This window comes from Ostrinia furnacalis, unplaced genomic scaffold (assembly GCF_004193835.3).
Source record: "Ostrinia furnacalis isolate ACB-3 unplaced genomic scaffold, ASM419383v2 OfSCF5446, whole genome shotgun sequence".
NCBI lineage: Eukaryota > Metazoa > Arthropoda > Insecta > Lepidoptera > Crambidae > Ostrinia > Ostrinia furnacalis.
Genome location: NW_021135685.1, coordinates 74,669 through 99,407, shown reverse-complemented (window position 1 = coordinate 99,407; position 24,739 = coordinate 74,669). Strand labels below are relative to the sequence as shown.

Sequence of the window (24,739 nt, the reverse complement as noted above, 5' to 3'; positions counted from 1 at the left end):
GCGCGTAGGTTCGATGACTTCCAGCCTCCCGAACAAGCCGGATTCCGAAAAGGTTATAGTACCATAGACCACATCCATACGCTGCGGCAGGTTATACAGAAGACTGAGGAGTATAACTTGCCACTATGCTTGGCGTTCGTGGACTATGAGAAGGCCTTCGATTCGATTGAGACTTGGGCAGTGTTACAATCTCTCCAGCGGTGCCGTATTGACTATCGGTATATCGAGGTGCTGAAGTGCTTGTACAAAAACGCCACCATGTCGGTCCGAGTACAGGAGCAGAGCACGAAATGTCATTTGTACGACCCTTTTGCAGGAGGCGTCATCCAAATTTTTGACCGGAAGTCGTTATTTCCACTTTCGACATTTTTGGACCAAATCTCCGAAAGCATGGCAACACTGGAGAAATTTCTTCACCCAAGCGACACCTCTTGACAAGACACACAAACGCCTCATACAACTCGTCTTTCCCAAATGTTGCCAACTACTCGAAAAATGTCACCTTTCAGTTTTAATTTCACTTTACAAAATTCGACAACCGTCATTCAGGACTGATTTTTCGCAGGCAACCCTATACCACCGTGTTCATAATGAAATAATCTTTATTTTCATTTATATTTGATTAAATTATCAGACCGATGCAAAATGCTCTATCAATTTACCTGTTTATACCTGGCAACCCGAGAGTTATGACTGGAAAAGAATAGGCAACCTAACGTTTGCATATTCTATGGGCTTCATACTTTCGATTGGTATGGAGTTTGTTTAATAATCAAACCGATGAAATATTTAAAAATAAAACTTTTTTTAATGATTAATTAATCATATCCTGGACTGAAATTTATTAGGCAACCCTTAAGCAATATAATTATTGACATGTTAAATTGAATATAAAATATGTTTCATCAAATAAGCATCTCGGTGAAGGTCGTTGTATAGCGGGATCTTATACTATTACGCATTAAAAAATAAAATTCATTATTTGAACTTTTTCTTTTTCCCACCCCCACCGTCTGCGTTTCCGCCTTTCCGTTTCCCGCCTTTTTTGCTGTCAGTCATTTTGTTGAAGCCACCATTTTGTTTGTTTTTATTGAATTTCCTGCCTTTTCCGGCTTTTTTGTTGCCCAATATCTTTCTGTTGTATCCTTTTATCCACGTGTCTCGCTTCTCTTCCCAAGCCAGTTGCTTGTGGCTGGAATTGTCAGTATTGGAGACGGCTTGGCTGGATCCTTGCTTTTTGTTGGACGCGGTTTCTTCTAGAAGCGTTGAGAATTCTTCAGCTGATGCGAATAGGGATCCGAGATCATCTTTTCCTGTGGGCAGAATAAATAAATGTAGGTTTTATTTGCTTTCAAAAGTTAAGTCAATTGAGAAGAATAATGACTTCATTTTACATTTTAATTCAATAACTAAATAATGACGTCATTGGTGTGTATTGCGAAAGTAATTTAATGGGAGAATTGAGTTTCGAAAATCATAATGATCAAACTCATAATGATTGTTTAATTAATTACCTTTAAGTTTAAGCTTGGGTTTTCCTCTCTGCTTCTTCCCTGGGATTTCTATTTCGTCTGCATCGTCGTCGCTGTCTTGTAACAGCAGTTCTGTTGAGAGAAAGGGTGCAATTAGAACTAACTAAATTCTCTCTTTCTCTGTTGTAATAAATGCGATATTGCAACAAAAAAATGATGCGAAAGTACATTGAGGGTTTTCGCGAATGAAAGATCCGCTAGATGGCGGGACGTGGATGTGGGGTCTGACTGCTGCGTGATTGGTGGATTTTGACATATCTGTCAATGTCATGTCAAAAATAACCAATCATGCAGCATTTGGACCTCGCGTCTACGTATTGCCATCTGGCGGATTTTTCATTCGCGAAAACCCTCATTAATAGAAGCTCTTCTCAGAGCTATGCAACGGCCCTTGTCAGGGCTACATTCCTGTTTCTATGATGATGACGAATGTGGTGTTTCTGTGCGAAAGTTGCATGTGGCTTCGGCTGCAAACATTCATTGTTTCTATTCGAAGACGTTTTTTATTGTGGTCGCTGGCGGCTACAAAACTATTCTAACTGTTATTAAGAGCGCTATAAATATACACAGGTGTGCATATTCAGTGTGTCAATTCGGTGATCTCTGGCTATAACCCGAACATACTTCTACGTTACCGGACAGCTTTACCGGTTATATTCGGATCTCGTGTTAGAGCCCCCTACAATAACTTATGAATGGTTACAAAATGTCATTTAACTTACCTTCTTCGTCTCCCGACAGATCTGGCTCGTCTTCATCGCCAGACATGTTCAGTTCGCCGTCACTATCTGTTGGGAATACATAAAAACATATTTATATTTGTACAATATGAAAGGCTTGTCAATGACAAAGGTTGTCATGCTCTTATGTCCGTTTTCACCATCAATCCTTAATTTTTAAGTGACCCCTATGTTAACAAATAATATGAATGTTGTTTTCATAGGGGTCACTTAAAAATTAGAGATTGATGGTGAAAACGGGCATTATTCTTAATTTTGAGAATCTTATGTAGACACAGAACAGTCATGATAGAAGACTGTTCTGCTGTCTGTCAACTTGAGGCGCGGTTCCACCAAAGCGGAGCGGAGCGGAGAGATGTGGATAATGAAATCTGATTGGTTATTCAAAGCATTTCCCCGTTCCGCTCCCGCCTTGGTGGAAACAAGCAGCCTTATTCACGTAACAAAACTTCCACGACAACAAATCGCTGAATGCGATCCTATCGAGTAATCGTTCTATCAAAATGACCCTTGTGAATCCAGTACGGCTAGCACGAAAAACTTGCGAGTTCAAATCGTTTGCGTACTCGAATCGCCATCAAAAGATTTAGTAAGAAAACTACAACAGCGCCCTTGTGAACGTGTCGTAAAGTGAACTTAGTATGAGATGTGGTTGCACGAAACTTATTTTGAAAATCAAAATTGTCACGTTATCGTTTAATTCGAAGATTGAAAGTTGTTCATGCTAGAGGTACGGATTTAGAACTGTTTTTCAATGGGACGACTTCTGAACGTCAGCGAGATCTTGACTGTCAATATACGTGAATTAGGCCACAGGCTACGCGCAGACTGCAAACTTTTTGTCGGCCGATAGTTTAGTCGGGCAGTTAATCAGTATGGGCATTGATTCTTCATACAAATTAGAATCGGGCTAACTATCGGCCGACTAAAAATCGGTGGTCTGCGCCTAGGCTAAAATGAATACACGGCTAAAGTCACAACCTTAACGTACGTCTATGAGCCGCACCAAAGACCTCAAAAATACGGTGTACAAAATTTCGTTCGTTCGTTTCAGCCGAAAGACGCCACTGCTGGACAAAGGCTCCCCCAAGGATTTCCACAAAGACCGGTCCTGCGCCGCTCGCATCCAGGCACCTCCCGCGACCTTCACCAGATCGTCGGTCCACCTAGTGGGAGGCCTGCTCACGCTACGTCTTCCGGCTCGTGGTCGCCACTCAAGAACTTTCCTGCCCCAGCGGCCATCAGCCCTTCGAGCTATGTGCCCCGCCGTTCCCGTGTACAAAATTTAAATGAACATAAAACAGAAACACATACCTCCATCATCACTGCCGCCGCCTATATCTTCGTCATCCGCATCATCATCATCGTCAGTCCCCAGCTCATCCAGCTGGTCATCACCAGCCTTCTTCTTGCTCTGTTTCTTCTGTTTGTTCGCCTCCATATCCGCTAGGTAGTCTAATTCTTCGTCTGAATCGGCTGTGAGAAAAATATCATTATTATTATTTTAGTCATTTGTTTCTTAGTGGTTGTAAGAACTGGGTACAACTTGGATGTCCTACTTAATCAAAACAAAGAAGATATTTGGATGAGATGTAGACTAGACACGGTCAAAAACAGAAATGGTTATATTAAGAAGGAATCATCATCATTTCAGCCATAGGACGTCCACTGCAGAACATAGGCCTCCCCCAATGTTTTCCATGTTGATCGATTGGTAACAGCATGCGTAGAAGGAATCATAATTAATTATAATCATAGGAAGTGGACCTGAACATAAAATATTGCAGATATCAGTCTAATAAATGTAATTTTATTGAAAAATACTGATTTAATCAGTCAGACTATTTAATACAGCCATAAGCGTCTGACTTGAATTAATGTAAGAGACCACAAACATATCCCGCCCAACTCCATATCTTCATTGCTTTCATAAACATTATAATATCCTACTCAACACAAATTCTTCACTGCTTTTTTATTATGAACTAGCTTTTGCCCGCGGCTTCACCCGCGTGAAATTTAGTTTGTCACAGATCGTCATAAATTATAGCCTATATGTTATTCAGGGTTACAAACAATAATACTGTAAAGTTACATCAAAATCCGTTCAGTAGTTTTTGCGTGAAAGAGCAACAAACATCCAGACATCCAAACTTTCGCATTTATAATATTAGTAAGAAGTAAGTAATTAGAAGATGAACTGGTCAACAGATTTTTTTAACCAGCTATTTTCCTCCGATTTTCAGTCCATCGAGCGTCCTGCCCTGTATTAAGATTAGTGAGACATCTTTTGTGTCACAAAATTATTATATTTGGTAAACAAACCTTGGGCTCGAGAGCCAGTGACACTGTCAAGATACTTCTCGAAGTCCTCGCTAGTCACGGAATCGTCGTCGCTGTCATCGTCATCTGAATCCTTCACTTCGCGCCGCTTTTGTAGGAAACTGGACAAAGATATAAAGGTTAAAACTTTGGTAAAGATATGCGACAAATATTAAATTCGGTGGCAATTGATGTCGGGATTTACTTTAGTTATAGGATTTTTGGGAGTGCTTTCGTATAAACCCACATTATAAACATAGTACTATTTAGCGCGTAAATTGGATTTCGAATACATAAAAACTTACTGGTATTGATCATTTTTAAAATGAAACCTCTGAAAATTCTTGGTTAAGTTTTTCAATACTCACTCGTAAAGGAACCTCTCATCAACTGGTATCTTTTTGGCGTCTTCGTTCAGGTATACCGATGAGTTCACTGGCAAACTCTTCAGGCCTGTGAATGAACAATAATGAACTTAATTAATTAAATACTGAACAATTCCAAGAATTACAGATAGAAAAAAAAACATGCAATTTCCTCTTCTTTTGTTGCAAAATAACCTGTATTACAACGTAATAAAACGTCACTGAGTTTAGCTTCGTATCGTTCGTAAAATGGTGACAAAAAACTGAAACATTTAATACGACCGATATGAAATGCTCACACATTAAGCCTGAGTTGCATCACCTTAGCTTTAACTGTAACTATAACTTTAACCGGTATTTTTGTATGGAGTTCGACAGACTTGACGTTTGATATAGTAAAAGCACAGAATAATNATCTTTTGTTTCACAAAATTATTATATTTCGTAAACAAACCTTGGGCTCGGGAGCCGGTGACGCTGTCGAGGTACTTCTCGAAGTCCTCGCTTGTCACGGAATCGTCGTCGCTGTCATCGTCATCTGAATCCTTTACTTCGCGCCGTTTTTGTAGGAAACTGGACAGAGATGTAAAGGTTAAAACTTTGGTAAAGGTTTATAGGACAAATATAAATGGTATATTGGTCGAGAAAACTACTTTGAAATCTAAAGGATAGGGATAAGAAAAAAGGCTTTTTGTATTGCTTCACTTGTATGACTTAAAATAAAATAAAACCCTGTCATTTCTTGGTAAAATGGTAAATCATATTAAAAAAAGACATTCCCAAATATTACCAATACTAATAAAATAAAATACTCGTACATATTATCGTCGCTTGCCTCTCTAACTGACGTAACTGACATTTTGCAAAATTTTCAGGCGATTAGACAGATCGATTCGTCTTGCGAAATTGATTAAGATGGTGTAGATAACTCAGTTTCGAAAAAAAAAATTCAGATACGTCAGTTAGAGAGGCAAGCGACGTTATGAGGAAAGTGAAAGAAGGTTAGGCAGTTGTTTTTTGTTCTGGCAATACTCACTCGTAAAGGAACCGCTCATCAACTGGTATCTTTTTGGCGTCTTCATTTAGGTATACCGATGAGTTCACTGGCAAGCTCTTTAGACCTATGAATAAAAAATAATTAGTAGAATTAATTACTAAATAGTAAGTGACAAGCCTTATGCTGCTATTAAATCGAAAGAGCTCTGTGATTGGTTCGTGTGTCACCCTGTGCGTCCACGCGCACTGTGAGACCTCATAGTAATGTTTGTGAATGCGGGTGTTACATTTTCAACAGAATAATTATACGTATTTCAACAGCATAAGAATACGGATACTGTGAGTGTTGTGTGTCGTGGTAACATCACTAGTGGTAGTGTAACAAATGACAATATGAGGGTAGTTGAAAATTTGCAAGCCCGCCCGAACGGATGACGCCGCGAACCGCCAGTCTGCTTGTGACCACGGCTGCAGCATCGCAGCCGAAACGTCAAGCCGTGAGTACATAATGTAACTCATTAATAAACGTCGCGTTAAGACCCATGTCTTACTATTTTAGCATAATAATTATAAACATTTCTGTATCCAACTGACCTTTAGCAGTATAGTTCTTTCTGATCGCAAACTTGGGGTGCGATCCTTTGACCTTCTTGACGTCGCCATCTTGCGTGTCGGCGCGTTTCTTGGGGTTCTTGAACACGAAGCGGTCCAGGAATCGGATCCCGGCGAAGTCTTTGAGCGGGTCGCCGCTGTATTGGACTATTTGCTCTGGAATGGAGTGAGAAGTGAGTTTTTAAAATTGCCTGGGAGTTTACTGTTTTAAAAAATATAAGTTGTGCATTCGATTTTGTGTTAAAAGTATGATCGGGGTTCATCTTTCTAGTCTAGGTCCTCAATCAAAAACACAGTTTTGTATGGTTTATATACTATCATAAGTGTCATATAAATGTGTCAAATTTTTATTGCAAAATCATGGTAGGTTAATGGTGTTCAGCATTAAGGTACTTGTAGTAGTAACTACCAGTAACTAAAATTCACGAAAAGCAGCTTTGATATTTCAAGTAAAACGAACTCGTATCACTTGTTTTTCTTCAGTATTGTGCAGTGCTTACCAGAGCTTTTTAATAGAAAATTTTGTTTGCTAAGGTTATTTGTTAAAAAAAAAGATTTAACGGGTTCATTCCCATTGCTGCAACTCCTGTGTAGCCAGGACCTACCGATTCACCCAAACAAGCGTAGACCTTTAATAGTGGGAAAATTACAGTCAGTGGAATTAAATGTCAGTTTAACTTTCCGCCGGGACAAACTTGACCTTAATTGGTTGGGTTGTTGTGGCGGTCAAGCTGTAGATCCTGGCTACACAGGAGTTGCAGCGGTGGGAACGAGAGGTGGGAATAGTTTCATTCTTCCGCTCTTTCTTTATTTTCTATTCTTACCAGCCAGCAGCTTCTCAGCGAACAGCCTGACGGTGGGATGGAAGTGTCTGGCCAGCGGTAACAGCTCGACGTACGCGCTGTGTTCTGCCCCCGCAAAGGTAGGGTTGCGTGCAAATGGGTTGTACTCGGATATCACCTGGGGAGNAGTCAATGTTCGCTCGTATGTGAGGCCTTGTCGAATAGTACTCTTGTAGGGGGCAATCGTGCGTGTTTTGTTTTCGATGTAAACTCGCGGAGATGAACAGGCCTGGTAAAAGTAAGATAGTAGGTAACTTTTTTATTTCAACAACTAATTATGAATTAAATTTGTACAGGTAATTTACAAACTTAAAAACTAAACTATATACGAAAAAGAAATACAATATTTACAAAAAAGGAAAATAAAAATTAAATTTAAAAAGTATCCCTATCCCCAGATCTGTCGGTGAGGTTAGCCGTGCCCAAAAGGCTGGCAGCGTTTCCGCGTTGGATCGCTAGGCTTAAACGCTGGCCAAGGTTAGATAGTAGGTTAGTTATAATAAGTTATTTAGGTAACCACCGCATGCGCAGTGAGGCAAATTCAATTCTGAAAAGTTTTTCTAGTCTAATATACATAGAATTATCTGAAATTTAATTAAACTTTAAGAAAATTAATACATGAACAGTTTCTCTAGTATCATAAAACTTCTTGTATCCAACTGACCTTTAGCAGTATAGTTCTTTCTGATAGCAAACTTGGGGTGCGATCCTTTGACCTTCTTGACGTCGCCATCTTGCGTGTCGGCGCGTTTCTTGGGGTTCTTGAACACGAAGCGGTCCAGGAATCGGATCCCGGCGAAGTCTTTGAGCGGGTCGCCGCTGTATTGGACTATTTGCTCTGGAAATGGAGTGAGAAGTGAGTTTTTAAAATTGCCTGGTAGTTTATTGCACTAAAAAGTGTGATTTACGCCTTGAAAATAATTTGGGAAATGTGATTATGGTTACCAGTGTACGGTAGCAGTAACTAAAATCTGCAAAAAGCTTTTTTGATTGTTCAAGTAAATTGAAGTCGAATCAATCACTTATGTTTATGTAGCATTTTTCTGCGCAGATACAATAAACTCAATGATGTTGTAAGTTGTAACATTGTTAAATTAATAAATAACTCGTCTCTTTTTTATGTGTCAAGGACAGAAAAAAGTAATTTAAAAGAAAAGAATAAAACGTCACTTTTCCGTCAACCGAAGAAAAATATGGTTTCATTTGCTCTCTTCTTACTACGAAATATTATGCAGAATCATTATGTCTTCGGCCTATGTCATATTATAATGAAATCATTTAGATCCCGATCTTTATTTGCCGTTAGATGCATGCTGAAAGTTTCCCCACTATCGGCCGAATACTGAAACGCCATTTAAATATTTGACGGCTTCTCAAATAGTTAAGCAGCTCCTNCGTAGCGTGGGCAGGCCTCCCACTAGGTGGACCGACGATCTGATGAAGGTCGCGGGAGGTGCCTGGATGCGAGCGGCGCAGGACCGGTCTTTGTGGAAATCCTTGGGGGAGGCCTTTGTCCAGCAGTGGACGTCTTTCGGCTGAAACGAACCAATGAAATTTTGTACACCGTATTTTTGAGGTCTTTGGTGCGGCTCATAGACGTACGTTAAGGTTGTGACTTTAGCCGTGTATTCATTTTAGCCTAAGCGCAGACCACCGATTTTTAGTCGGCCGATAGTTGGGCCCGATTCTAATTTGTATGAAGAATCAATCGGTGTAATGTGCGCACTTCCATACATGCCCATACTGATTAACTGCCCGACTAAACTATCGGCCGACAAAAAGTTTGCAGTCTGTGCGTAGCCTGTGGCCTAATTCACGTATTTTGACAGTCAAGATCTCGCTGACGTTCACAAGTCTTCCCATTGAAAAACAGTTCTAAATCCGTACCTCTAGCATGAACAACTTTCGTCTTCGAATCGTTTGCATATTCGATAAAATTCGATATTCAATCTTCGAATTAATTAAACGATAACGTGACAATTTTGATTTTCAAAATATGTTTCGTGCAACCACATCTCATACTAAGTTCACTTTACGACACGTTCACAAGGGCGCTGTTGTAGTTTTCTTACTAAATCTTTTGATGGCGATTCGAGTACGCAAACGATTTGAACTCGAAAGTTTTTCGTGCTAGCCGTACCGGATTCACAAGGGTCATTTTGATAGAACGATTACTCGATAGGATCGCATTCAACGATTTGTTGTCGTTGAAGTTTTGTTACGTGAATAAGGCTGCTTGTTTCCACCAAGACGGGAGCGGAACTGAAAAATGCTTTGAATAACCAATCAGATTTCATTATTTCCACATCTCTCTGCTCCGCTCCGTTTTGGTGGAAACCGGGCCTCAAGTTGTCAGACAGCAAAACAGTCTTCTATCATAACTGTTCTATGTCTACATAAGTTTCTCATAATAAACAATAAGGGCTATATTTCACCGGGACACCATGGCGGCGCAACCAGTCGCCGCTACCAACAAAATGTATACAGCTCTATAGAGAGTTACTCACCTGGTGTCCGTTTGGTTGCGCAATGCTGCATACATTTTGTTGGTAGCCGGCGACTGGTTGCGCCGCCACGGTGTCCCGGTGAAATATAGCCCTAAGAGTATGACAATCCTTTCTTTCAAATTGCACAAATAAATATGTTTTTATGTATTCCTAACAGATAGTGACGGCGAACTGAACATGTCTGGCGATGAAGACGAGCCAGATCTATCGGGAGACGAAGAAGGTAAGTTATATGACATTTTGTACGCAGCTATTACTGATTGTGAGTCTTCAAATTGTAGATGGACGACCGATATTAACACACGATATTACACTTTGATTTTTATTGGGAAAATAATTAGGGGAGGCTCCTTCATTGCTCCTGGGCCTCCCGACCTCTTAATTCTTAAATTTAATAATAATTGTTAAAGGCGCTATACACTTACGAGTGCAGTGCGATAACAAACAAATTAATATTAATATGCATATAATTTATTTTTATAGCGATTTTCATAACTAGTTAAAATAGATTTAAAAAGGAGAATCGCATCACAACAGATAATTCTTTATTACAACTTCATAAAATGTCCCAGAGTTTAGTTAGTTCTAATTGCACCCTTTCTCTCAACAGAACTGCTATTACAAGACAGCGACGACGATGCAGACGAAATAGAAATCCCAGGGAAGAAGCAGAAAGGAAAACCCAAGCTTAAACTTAAAGGTAATTAAACAATCATTATGCGTTTGATCATTATGATTTTCGAAACTCAATTCTCCCATTAAATTACTTTCGCAATACACACCAATGACGTCATTATTTAGTTATTGAATTAAAATGTAAAATGACGTCATTATTCTTCTCAATTGACTTAACTTTTGAAAGCAAATAAAACTAACATTTATTTATTCTGCCCTCAGGAAAAGATGATCTCGGATCCCTATTCGCATCGGCTGAAGAATTCTCAACGCTTCTAGAAGAAACCGCGTCCAACAAAAAGCAGGGGTCCAGTCAAGCCGTCTCCAATACTGACAATTCCAGCCACAAGCAACTGGCATGGGAAGAGAAGCGAGACACGTGGATAAAAGGATACAACAGAAAGATATTGGGCAACAAAAAAGCCGGAAAAGGCAGGAAATTCAATAAAAACAAACAAAATGGCGGCTTCAACAAAATGACTGACAGCAAAAAAGGCGGGAAACGGAAAGGCGGAAACGCAGACGGTGGGGGTGGGAAAAAGAAAAAGTTCAAATAATGAATTTTATTTTTAATGCGTAAATAAAATTATTGTGTTATCCATTTTCATGTTGTTTCATTGTAGCATAACCAACCTAAGACTACTAAGAAATTATTTCTTGAAATACAATTCGTAATAGATTTAATCGATCAATCACACATCGTAATTATTGCTCTAAAATGTTTTAAATGTTGAGTTCTTGTTGGTGCCATGCCAATATCGAAAAGTCAAATTAACAAGTTAATAGCCCAGTGTGTTTAATCTCTGTGAAAATACCTAAATTAATAAACTCACAGGATTTATGACAAACTTAGTGGTAAATGGGNAATAATGATGGCTATATGCATCAGTTAACGCCACTGTAAAATTCTGTCAACCGTTTTTTCTGTCTGTTAGTAAATCTTGATTGCCAAACGCGTTGCATATTTTGAGACAACATTATTGGGAGAATAAAAATGCACGAAAAAGTGGGAGGTTTTTCATAAATGCTTCAATTTCCTTCATTCGAGAACATGTTCATGGCATATTTTGTCAGTTCAGATAATCATCATCAAGTCATTTAGCACCACTGCAGAAACAGACCTCAGATTTACCAGCGGCAAATGAAATATTTGGACTGCAGTCACTACGATGCCCAGAGGAATCGGGAACCTCTGATTGTGAATTTCTCCCTAAGTCGCCTCTTGCGGGAAGAGTTCGCTCCTATTCTGCCAGAACTACACGACAAAATAATATCAGTGAAAATTTAAAAAAAAAAAAAAAAAAAAAAAAAAAAAANACAATAGTGACTGAGTTTCTTGCGCTGCTTCTTCTCAGCACTGGCCCATTTATTGTCCTGAAGCAGTGGTAGGGTTAATACTGGGACGTGTAAAAGTACTTTTTTAAGCCTATTTACAGAAATAAATGAGTTTTACTGAGAGAGAGTTTTTTACTGAGGAGAATAATGAAGGCTATATGCATCAGTTAACGCCATCAGTTAAATTCTGTCAATCGTTTTTTTCTGTCTGTTAGTGAATCTTGATTGCCAAACGCGTTGCATATTTTGAGACAACATGATTGAGACAATAAAAAAGCACGAAAAAGTGGGAGGTTTTTCATAAATACTTCAATTTCTTTCATTCGAGAACATGTTCATGGCATATTTTGTCAGTTCAGATAATCATCATCAAATCATTTAGCATCACTGCAGAAACAGACCTCAGATTTACCAGAGGCAAATGAAATATTTGGACTGCAGTCACCACGACGGCCAGAGGAATCGGGAACCTCTGATCGCGAATTTCTCCCTAAGTCGCCTCTTACGGGAAGAGTTCTACCATAACCACACGACAAAATAATACCAGTAAATGTTTGCAAAAAAACTATTGAGGTAGACCCCCCATTATTAGGTGGACCGACGATCTGTGAAGGTTGCGGTAAGTATCTGGATGCGCAGGACCGGTCAGTGGAAATCCTCGGGAAAGGTCTTTGTCCAGCAATAAACGTCATTTGGCTGAAACGAACGAACATTTGCNAGGTAGACCCCCCATTATTAGGTGGACCGACGATCTGTGAAGGTTGCGGTAAGTATCTGGATGCGCAGGACCGGTCAGTGGAAATCCTCGGGAAAGGTCTTTGTCCAGCAATAAACGTCATTTGGCTGAAATGCACGAACATTTGCAAACTACTCACTTTATCCATATTAACAGTCCACTTCAGCTGTATCTTGGTTTCCAACTTCTTGTCCGGCTTCTCCAAAGCCTCTTCCGTCTTGACCTTGGCGTGGAACCAGCCGGCTCTCTATTCTATTATTATTATGTTACTAGCAACCGCCCGCGACTTCGTACGTGTAGACCCCGTTTCACCCCCTTAGGGGTTGAATTTTGCAAAATCCCGTCCTAGTGAGTACCTACGTTCTAAAAGGAACCCCCTTGCAAAACTTGAGACTCCTAGCACTTGTAGTTTCTGAGATTTCGAGTGAGTGAGTCAGTCAGATTATAGGATGATCTGAAAGTCGCGAGAAGTACCTGGTTGCATGCAGGACCGGTCGAGTGGAAATCCTTTATCCAGCAGTGACTGTCCTTTGGCTGAAACAAACTAACGATTTGCAAAATACTCACTTTATCCATATTAACGGTCCGCTTCAGCTGTATCTTGGTCTCCAACTGCTTGTCCGGCTTCTCCACAGCTTCTTCAGTTTTAACCTTGGCGTGGAACCAGCCGACGGCGGCGGCTGGCCGGCGTCTCGCGGGCTTGACGTTGCCTTCGTCGTCTATCTTTAGGTCCACGTATGTTTCTTCTTCGTCGTCATCTGGGGTAAATGTTTGTTTTAGTTGGTAGATTTTTAACGATTAAAAACTAGTTGACCCGACCTACTTTGTATTGCCTATGTTCATTGAAATAATGTAGGATTCCAATTCTGCCGTGCTAGCGATAATCAGCAGTAACTAAATTTTTTGCAAAACTATAATGAGGGGCCATTCAAGTATTACGTAAGCACCAGGGGTGGGGGGGTCTCTGTTTTGCTTATTTTGGATGACATGGGGGGTAGGGGGTCTAGATGATGATTACGTCATCGTTAGTTATTTCATCATTGCAAACGTTGTGATAGGGATAGAGACATGCGATTTTTGGTTTTACGAAGGTAATACGATAGAGAATAATACAAAGTAATAAAAACCACCGGTTATAGGGGCATTTTTTGGAGAAATTTATCAAATAACCAAAAAAACACGAATTTAAAAGCAGTTTTTTTTTTTCAAAAAGTACCTAAATTTTTTTATTATTTGTTGGCCTTTTTTGTGTATTTTGTATATTTTTTTAGTATCGCCTGTTATTTAGCATTTATTACTGTTTTTATTTTATCAGGATATACCGCTTAGTTTAAAAGTAATTACGTTTTCTTTATAATAAGTAATTGGAAGAAAAAAATTCTTTAAAAAATTAAGAAAATATCTCAATTTTTTTTACCTTTTTTTTGTCGATAAAAATAGGTCTAGTTTCATCTATTTTTATATGTACACTTTAACGTGACTCACACTGTATAAAAACATTTATAACTAAAAATGTTTACGTAATCATAGGGGAGGGGGTAAGTGCTTTGCTTACTTTTGATGACAACGGGGGCGGGGGGGTAAAAAATGGTGAGAAATCTGCTTACGTAATACTTGAACGGCCCCTGAGCTCTTTTTCAGATTTTTTTAACAGCAAAATATTAGAGTTACTGCTGATATCGCTAGCACGGCAGAATTGTGAAAGATTTTTTTAAAATCGGTCCACGAGTTTCCGAGCCTATTCAATACAAAGTTTTGTATAAGAGGAAAAATTCTCTATATGAATGTAAGAAATACTGTTCAGGAAATGGGCTTTAGAGCTATTTGCGTTGATGTGAACAGCAAAATATGTTCTCAAAGAAGCACAAACATACTTTTAAGATATTGGCAAAATAGAATGTAGAAATACATGATGACGTTATTTGGCAGTAAGCATCAAACCAATATTTTATGCCATACTGGCATATCTACGTCACTTGTAGTAGGCAAAAAGACAACATTCTTATAATTTTCTTTTATAAGGTTCTTGTTGAATTGACTTCCCTTTTTTTTAATTTATTGAATGATTAATTTATGTTTTTTTTTCTCTTCTTATTTCTTTTTTTTTTGTATAGCGCTGCAAAAGGTACCCACTGAAAATCAGTGTCTTGACAGTCACACTGTCAAGATATTACTGAGTGGGTGACCTTTTTTGGCAACTTAGTTATTATTTTTTGTGTATATCTATGTTGCCTGAATTTGTTGTTGCCAAAATAAAGTTATTTTCTTTCTTTCTTCTTTCTTTCTATTTAAAAAAAAATATGTGAAATTTTTTAGAAATGCGTTATTTTTCATATTTACCCATCAGCAGATCTTTCTTGTCTCCTCTCAAAAGATCAATTTTCTTCTGTTCCTCTTTTTCTTCTTCTGTTTTCAGTTCTTCTGTCTCATTATCTGAATCACTAACTTCTTTACCTTCCTTTTCTGGATCGTTCTGTTCTGTATCTGAATGTTCTTCTTTTACCTCCTACAAAAATAAGGTGAATATTGTGTAGGTACAACTTTTTTTAAATTGGAAAAGGCAGGTATTTGGCAAAGACACCAGTGCCTCTAGCACGAAAAACTTTCGACTCCAAATCGTTTGCGTATTCGAATCGGCATCAAAAGATTTAGTATGAAAACTTAAACAGAGACCCTCTGAAAGTGATGTAAAGTGAACTCAGTATGAGAAATGGTAGAATGAAACTAATTTTGACAGTAAAAATTGTCACGTTATAGTTGAATTCGAAGGCTGAATATCGAATTTTATCTAATACGCAACTATTCGAAGACGAAAGTTGTTCATGCTAGAGGTACTGTGTTGATGCAGTCAATGGTTCGACATACTATCGGCCAAACTGTTAACTATCCATTTCCGTTTTTGCTCTCGCTCTCATCAAATGGTGATTCTTTGCGATAGAACGAGATGACATGACCGGCAAAGAGCAGTTAACACTGTTGCCGATAGTACATACGTAATATGTATCGGTTTAGTAAAGTACGTTTTTATTCACTCTTTACAGCAGGCTTATTTAAATGAAAAAACTAAACTTGGTTAGCTTTTTTAATTGACTGTAAAAACATATTTTTTTTAGTTCTTGTGACTTGGAGAAGTCATGGTTCATGTTTCGATGCAAAATGTATGGGAGAGCCTAGTTTGACAGCTCAAAAAAGTATTTCAAATGACTAAGGCGATTAACACACTGCACCGCGCTCCGCCGCGGTACGCGGGACGACAGATTTAATCATTATATGCAAGTACCTCAATTTGTATAGAAAACACGCGCGGCACAACACACTGACAACGCGTTTGCGCGCGGGATTCGTTATATGTCGCCACGCGAACCGCGTTCATAGATTTTAATCATGAAAAATAATATTAATAAAGACTAACCTCATCCTTAATTTCTCTCTTAGTCCACACGAGTTTGACCGCATCCTTCATATCCCCATCTTTCAACACTTGCGACACCAGAAACAGCATTCCACACGCTTGCGCAGGCGTCGCGTAGCAACACAGTTGAAGCAAACGTTTTATAAACGCCGCGACTCGAGAAGTGTTCTTGTCCTGCTTCAACGACTTGTAAATGAGCGAGAAGAGAAGAGCGGAATGCGTCGTGTTGAATATGTCGACGTTTGCTAGTTTGCGGTAGAGTGCTGTGTAGTAGCTGGAATGAAAATTAGATTAAATTTTTTTTTTTTTTTTTTTATACCAATATTGACATTTAACTTTATTTACAATAAACAGAATTAGTATTGCCATTCAGCGAGGAAATGCAGCCAGCATTCTCGCCTCTTTGCCTCACGGACACACTTTTATTTTTGAGTAATATAAGTTTATATTTTTATTTTGTTTAGAGTTAAGTTTGCCTTAGTTTTAAAAAAAAAATTCTGATTAAATTACAAGATTGATATGCCCGTTTTCACTATTAATTCCTAATTTTTAAGTGACCCCTTTGAAAACAAAATGGATGTTGTGTTACCATAGGGGTCACTTAAAAATTAGGGATTGATGGTGAAAACGGGCATTACCTAACAGTGAGAATGAGATAGGTTTCGAACTACGTTGAATGAGAATCCGTGAAATATGGTCTGGGTTAGTTGTAGAACTATTTCTATAGTAGTTTACGAACTAGATCGGTTTTTCGAAGCGTCGTATAGTTCGTGACATCTAAAGTGACCAGAAAATTGACAACAACCTTATTAGAATAGTAACAAAGATACTTTGGGTGTCACTAACTATTTGATGCTGACTGTACCATCTGATTAATAGTTAAATGGTACATAATAGCACAGAATAATAATAAGTACTTCGTACAGAAGTTTTACTTCGCGAATGTATTTAAAAAAATGTATGCTCAATGTCATTAACATTAAGGTGTAATTTAGCCTGTCTCAAGAGTCAAGCACCATTATTTTGTTGACAAACGTCAGTGATCGGCACTGGGCCGAAGCTATAGGCAGGCCTGTGTTTTTATTATTATTTAGGCAGTTAAATACTGCATTTAAGACACCATTTTCTTTATTTTCTTCCATCATACACAAGAATACGCGTGCGTCAGTCAATGTTCGCTCGTATGTGAGGCCTTGTCGAATAGTATCCTGTAGGTGGCCCATCGTGCGTGTTTTGTTTTCGATGTAAACTCGCAGAGATGAACAGGCCTGATAATAGTTATTAGACTTGACCTGACCAAATTGAAATTAATTAAACAAAGAGTAGGTTGAAATTTTCTATTTGTACTATGCCAGCTACACGCGACTGTGTACCTTATATGGACCGAAGGTACACTCGCGCTGCTTCTCAGCACTGGCCCATTTATTGTCCCGAAGCAGTGGTAGGTTAATACTGGGACGTGTATAAGTGCTTTTTGAAAGCCAACGTGGGCTATCGTTTTAGCGCTCACCAGTTGGCGCCACTGTAGAGTAAGGTCCTGTCACTTGCTAGTAGCGAAGACAGTGGAGCCAACTTGTTAGCGCTAAAGTGGTAGGAGGACTATCGCATTTGCACTAATCAAGATGGCGCCACTGTAGAGTAAGGTCCTGTCACTTGCTAGTAGCGAAGACAGTGGAGCCAACTTGTTAGCGCTAAAGTGGTAGGAGGACTATCGCATTTGCACTCATCAAGATGGCGCCACTGTAGAGTAAGGTCCTGTCAATCGCCAGGGGCAGGGTGGATTAAAATCACGATTTTTTTATTTTAATCAAAAAAATCTGATTTAAAAAAAAAACACGATTTTTTTGATTAATTTGATTTTTTTGATTTTTATTAGGTTCTGCGATCATTTCTTTAGTTTTTCTTATGGAATACATTTTTATTTACGTAGAATTGATGTATAGTGCTGGCAACACTGGCAGAAAAAAATTATGTGGTTATCTGAAAAAATCGCAAATGTTTGTATGGAAAAATATTTCTTTTTTCAGTTTTTCCATACAAAACGACAATTTCATAAATTTTAATAACACCTAATATTAACATTGTCTTCGAACATTACAGTAAATTAATATAAACTCTAAGCTTTTCATTAATTCCATTTTCGGTCATTGATTTAAATCAGTGGTTTTTATTTAAAAAATCATGCAATAAAAATCGTGATTTAAATCAACTTGATTTAAATCATGCAACCCTGGCCAGGGGTGCCAACTGTTAAGTATAAAAACGATAGCCCTCATTGCTGAGTTTTAGGTTTTACTCACCGGTCGGCAGCGGTCTGAGACGCCATGCAAGTATGATGCAACAACGCTAATGCGTGTATAGCGACGCCCGCACTAGCTAGATGTACTAGCTTATGTATAGCGTCGATGTGCGCAGGAGTGTCGGAAAGACGGTCTTTGTTGGCAAATGGGTACGCGCGTTTGACGCCTGTTAGTATGGCGGACATTAGACGAGAGTCGATGTCTCCCTGTAATCATAAAATTTTAATTTTCATTCATATAAGGTTCGGCCAAATCAACGCGATCACACGCGATCAGCAGCATTGGTTTAGGTTTAAAGAACATTTATTTCTCATTAAAAACATTACAGTCACTTACATGAGAAATTAACAAATTTTATGTAGGTAGATAATTTACAAGTTGTCCAATAGCCAGAACAAGCAGCTGATGTACTTCTGCGGGAATCGTCCTAACAAACCTGTACTTACGTGAACTTTGTTGTACATACGTTTACACTCAGTTTTCTGACATTACTGTGAATAAAACTAAGTTGTACATTAATTCTACGTCTTGGTAGAATTAAAGGTTCGGCTGGGCAAAGGTTTTTCACGACGACCGGTTCTGCCACGCCCGCATATTACAACCTAAAGGTTGTGTTAGGTTGTCGTTGATCCACCAAGTGGAAGGCATACACAACTATTTCCTTTTTTTTTATGCATAACAAGGCAGGTATTTGACCACAATCGCACCTGATGTTAAGTGAGATGTAGTCTAGGATGGTACATATCTGCCCTGTAAGTGCTTATTCACTCTCGCCTTGAAAAGGCCCGGATTATATTATTCGGGAAAGACAGCAGGCTGCGAATTAAAGTCCCAAGCTGTTCGAATTATAAAAGAACTAGCTGCGCCCGCGACTTCGTACGCGTGAAAACCTGTTTTTGCATAATTTTTAATTTTTCCTCTGCTCCTATTACTCGTATCGTGATGGTATATAGCCTATAGCCTTCCTCGATAAATGATCTTTCTAACACTGAAAGAATTTTTCAAATCGGACCAGTAGTTCCTGAGATTAGCGCGTTCAAGTAAACAAACAAACTCTTCAGCTTTATAATATTAGTATAGAAGTATAGATTATCGAATCGCTTAGTGCGAGCTGTGGAGTGGGGGTTGATCCTGAGAATAGCTATTTTTCTGGAATTACATAGTTATAATATTTTCTACAATAAGGTTTATTAGTTTACCTTTTTAATCGAAGCCTTGAAGAATGAGAAATAGATTCTAATAAGGTTTTCCGCTATTTTGGAGTCGTCCTTGCCCAAGAAGAACTGATTCAAGAAACATACGCCGTAGTATTGGGCTCGCGGCGATATGTTGGTCCTAGAACGAGACAAAATATTTGAGTATTGTCACATAAAAAAAATTTAAAAAAAGTCAGAAATATACATTGGGTGATATTAGCTTTGGCGATATGTTGGTTTGAGAACGAAACAAAATACGTCAGAAATATACACACACAGGGTAATATTAGCTTTTAAAAATGGTGTTACTAAATGTACTTTTTGATGGCTTATTTCTGGTGCCATTTTCAGAAGCATTATTGTCAGATAGAGTTTCAAAAACAAACTTCATCAAACGCCCAGTGGGTTAGGTAGAGAGTTGAAGTCCCAGAACATCAATAATAATTCTGGGTTCGATTTCTCACACGGCACATAATTTAAAGTCGCTAAGTTTTTGTCCCTAGTGTTTTACATAATAAGACAACTGACTGAATAGAAACACAATGACGTGCTTTGGAAGGCATGTTTAACTTGTTTCTTATTTTCATATCAAATCAACTAGAAAACAATCAAAAGTTAATATACACAGCAGTACTAGCCATATTAGAACATCATACATTCTTGTTCCAAAATTACTCCAACCACAACCACATAAAATTCAAAACCGTTTAGCTTCTAATACCAAGGTCTATACCTGCAAAATACCAACATACCTGAACAGCATTTTCTCAATCTCAGCCAAGACCACAGACTTCATATTGGGATGGTTGTACAGCAGTTGGCACAGGTGGTATATCACCTTAGATGCTACTGACTGAGACGGGTCTCCCAGTTTGTTGATTATGTTTGTTAGGAGCATCTGAAATATAGGTCCAAATGCAATAACGCACGTATTCTCAAATAATACGTGCTTTTCCATTTGCGATTACCTATAAATGGCTAAGCAGATACATAATTTAAGGTCCCATTATTTGTATTGTATTGCTGTTGGTTTTCCGAATAAAATAAAATAAAATAATAAATAATTAAGTGAAGCAGCCATAGAGTACTATGCAAGCAATGCTGTCATCATTGGTGTCGCGAGCAATGTGTTCTGTTTTTGGGCATATTCCTGCACACTGGCCCCGCCCCCTTTTCACATCTCCCTTTACATTTAATATCCTTGTCATTTTTACACTGCACCATGTAGTCCTAAACCCAACTAAGCAAAAACTAGACAACTAAGCAAAAACAAGACACTTTTTGTGTCCACTTGACACCATAAAAGAACTCGATTTCTTTTGACGGTGTACCGTGTCGGTAAAAAAAGTGTCTAGGTTTGCGAAAAAAGATCGTATGCTACCGGACTATTCCCACCGCTGTAACTCCTGTGTAGCCAGGATCTACAGCTTGACCGCCAATAAAACCCAACCAGTGAAGGTCAAGTTTGTCCCGGGTGAAGCTAAACTGTTATTGGACCCGTACTCGAACCTTCCGGGCCTTTTCGCAAGAGTGAATAGGCACTTACAGGGCAGTATGTACCATCCTAGACTGCATCCCACTTAACACCAGGTGCGATTGTGGTCAAATACCTGTTATGCATAAAAAAACGAACATAGGAGTTTGTATGCTAATAATATTGTATTTACCTTTTCTCTCTCCGGGTGATGCATTAGCAGGTAAGACATGGCGCTGACGGCTTTCTCCTTGTTCGCTTCCACCGAGTCGTGCGCGAACTTGTTTAACGCTTCTACGTAAGCTGGGGAGGGAAATAGAACATTTTGGAACGCTCAATTTGGTTGGATTATAGTAAACAAGTAAATAGTTTCTATATGTAACAGGCATTTTTAAAATATGAGTAATTACAGCACATGGATGAAAATGACGGGGAAATTCAGTTCATCTAATAAAGATATTATGATTATGATCTATTGTACTCCTATATTGTGTGCAAAAAGTTTTCAATAATTAAATATAGTCTGGTCCGTGAGCACGTGCAATTTCGTCCAATGACCCCAAGCTACCCATCCTTATCGCTCGCGCGTAATTATATTGCTGTCGCGACTGTGCGACGGGCGCCCGCAGTGAGTGTGCGAGCGCGACAGCAACATAATTACGCTATAGATGAATGAATCCAAATACGAATTTCACCAAAAAATGTGGGAAAAACATAATACATATTTGACTATTAATATTTACCGTTTATGGAATGACTCTTTTATTGTTGATTAAATTTCCTCTTTGTAAAAATTAACTCTCAACAATCCTATGCAATTTAATTTTACATTCCATTTTATAATACAGGTTATGTTTAGGACCTCACTAGACTTTAAAAACAACTCACTTATAAACTGCATGTAAACAGATCTTCCGAATATTGTTTTAACATAAAGCCTTAGAAAATACAGTGACATAATTTTAAAGCTTACTTCCATACAACTCCTTGAGCTGGTCCTCATAGTGCCACAGCTTGAGTATATTCCTGCGCGCCTGTTTATTGCCTGAAGTCATCTCGTCCAGGTGGCCCAGTGGATGCTGCTCGAGTGTTCGCAGCTTCGCATCCGGGATTAGCAGCTCGGATATTAGGAGCTCTGACAGTGCATCTGGTGGAAGGAATTATTATTAATATAGTAAATTCGTGTCATTTTACTATAGTCTGGTCGCCGAGCACGTACAATTTTGTCCAATGACCCCAAGCTACCCATCCTTATCGCTCGCGCGTAATTATGTTGCTGTCGCGCTCGCACACTCACTGCGGGCGCCCGTCGCACAGTCGCGACAAAAATATAATTACGCGCGAGCATTAAAAATAGCTTGGGGTCATTGGACAAAATTCTACGTGTTCGGCGACCAGACTTTAGTAAGAACATAATAAGACATTCTAAAAACTTCTCAAATGATGTTGAAGCCAAGTCATGTGAATAATAAAATTATTGTATTGGATTTCTGTAAAAATAGACTTAAGCTTGGAAATAAATAATTTAGGACTAAGTGATTACTGGAATATTTAATTGGAAGGAATATTTATTGTTTTTTAGGTAATTACCTATAACAATGATTCCATCCTTTTTCTTGGCTGGTTTGACACTGTTGACCAGATTTCTGAGTGCTGTCAAATTGTAGAGAGGGTTATCCTGAAAAAGTATAACAAAAATTACTTGCATGTCACAAAAAAGATATGTTTTAACTGTTAAAGATGATACAAGCATTGAAAACTCTTACAACTATCTGATTATGCCCTGCTGTATTTCAATTATTTACAAGAGAATCAATATTATTTAAATAAATGAATTGGTCTCTGTCCTAGCATGTACAGTTATAATGTTAAACAGGAAGTTGTGAATAAATAAAATTACAGGCATTTCTGTAATGGACATTACATAGGATTTACATAGTAATTTGGAAATTTATTTACCTGAATCAATATTGTGGCTGCTGCTACCCTGTCTCCTATAGCTCCTTTGTTCAACAGAGTTCTTGCCCACTGCTGGTCTGATGAACCACTTCTGTTTGATTCTGAAAACATAAGATACTTTTATAATTATTTTAAACTTTCATGTTGCATTTTTAACTAAAAATTGTCACTATAATGGGATTTGTTGATATTTTATTGTAGAATAAGACTAAAAATTTGATACAAACTCAGACACTTAATCAAGCTTGAGATTAATTTTTATAATAATCAGATTGGATCTTGAGCACAGAGTTATAATTGAGTCTTTTTTTATAATAAAGGCTTATTATTTACCTGAACTACATAAGGTCATGATTTGTATTATAATTGTTAAAAGTGCTTTTCTTTTACTGAGCAGGGAACAGACCTTTTTAGCCACATTTGTTGACATTATCTACATACAGGTTGTCCCAAAATTTGCACGTCACATTGACACCAGAGGTAAATGAGCTTAAGACGCATCTAACAAGTGTATTAATAATTTACTTATTACAATAAACATAAAGTTATTGAGGCCATCACCAAACATGAATGATTTTTTATTTAATGTGTTACATCGAACGAAAGTAAGGATATGTGTGTTTTTGATGCACAAGTCCATTTTTAAAAATAACTAATATGAGTCATATTTTAAAACTCATCAAACTTTTCTATGGACATGAATAAATAAAATTGGTCATATATTAAACTTTGAAACTTTTCTATGGACATATTAAGCTTGTTTGATGCGTCTTAGGCCCAGAACACACGGTGAAAAGCAACCGCAACTTCAAGTTACTTTTGAGTTGCATCTAAGTTTCTGCCATAGCGTCGGTTGAGAGACCACACATGACGCGACCAGTTTCAAAAAGTAGCTAGAAGCTGCAGTTTCGTTGCAGTTGCGTTTCACCATGTGTTCTGGGTCTTAGACTTAGCTCCAGTGTCAGTGTGACGTGCTAATTTTGGGACACCCTGTATATCTGGTCCTCACATTATTAGAAACAAGACTTACTGGTTTCGTATGCTGCTGTGTCACCGTGCAGTGCACTACTTGCTTCCTTCCGCACTTCTTCAATCTGTTCTGGTGTCAGCACCTTTGTTACTGTACTGGGTTCATCAGGGAGCTATGAGAATAGAGTAAAATAGATTTTAACCGCAATTTAGACGACCAATCTCTCCTAATAATGTAAGATGAATATGTGTTTAAAATTGTTATGTTCTGCCATTTTTCAACACGAATATTCAGTCTTTAATTATGAGAACTTAAGTATTATTAAGAATCTTAGTTTTTTATTAAGAATATCCAGTATTTACCTGATGAAACCATTTCTTTTTCTCCTCATATTCGAGTGTCTCCGCAAAATGTTTTGCAATACCCTGACTTTTCTTTCCGTCAGCATTTTTGTCAACTTTACCATAATTTGTGTAAGCTTCATCGACTAAAATATTTTCCTCAAACCTTTTGTGCTTCATTTTGATAAATTTATGTGAAAATTTTAAAATTTACAACACGTGAAATGCGCACCATGCTGTCAAAATTTGACATTTGAAAATGTCAGCTTGACAGTACTTTTTTTTATAAAAACTACCATTGTTTACGGAATTGAGAGCATGCTTAAATGCCAGAGTATGATTAAAGACCCAAAATTACCTAATCAACCATTGAGAGTTTTGGTTTTGAGAGGTAAATTATGATTTTCTACTCCTCCGCATAAGTA

General features: G+C 38.2%; 2 protein-coding genes across 2 annotated transcripts; one reads left to right on the top strand and one right to left on the bottom strand.

Annotated features, from left to right (window-relative positions):
- Window positions 1-950: 950 nt before the first annotated feature.
- Noc1 (Nucleolar complex protein 1) lies at window positions 951-24,567 on the bottom strand. The gene is made up of 20 exons (XM_028316191.1): window positions 24,336-24,567; window positions 24,034-24,145; window positions 23,004-23,104; window positions 22,635-22,722; window positions 22,018-22,191; window positions 21,238-21,347; window positions 20,323-20,468; window positions 19,574-19,709; window positions 18,375-18,580; window positions 16,075-16,348; window positions 15,003-15,168; window positions 13,230-13,420; window positions 7,392-7,527; window positions 6,550-6,723; window positions 5,996-6,080; window positions 5,414-5,532; window positions 3,587-3,748; window positions 2,255-2,320; window positions 1,515-1,604; window positions 951-1,313 (listed from the first exon to the last, which is right to left on the bottom strand). Exons 1-20 carry the CDS (start codon window positions 24,492-24,494, stop codon window positions 979-981), a joined length of 3,030 nt encoding a protein of 1,009 aa, XP_028171992.1. The 5' UTR covers window positions 24,495-24,567; the 3' UTR covers window positions 951-978.
- On the top strand, window positions 10,052-11,194 carry LOC114361212 (CCAAT/enhancer-binding protein zeta-like). The gene is made up of 3 exons (XM_028316192.1): window positions 10,052-10,139; window positions 10,527-10,616; window positions 10,814-11,194. The coding sequence occupies exons 1-3, from the start codon at window positions 10,094-10,096 to the stop codon at window positions 11,146-11,148; spliced, it is 471 nt and encodes a 156-aa protein (XP_028171993.1). The 5' UTR covers window positions 10,052-10,093; the 3' UTR covers window positions 11,149-11,194.
- Window positions 24,568-24,739: the final 172 nt, after the last annotated feature.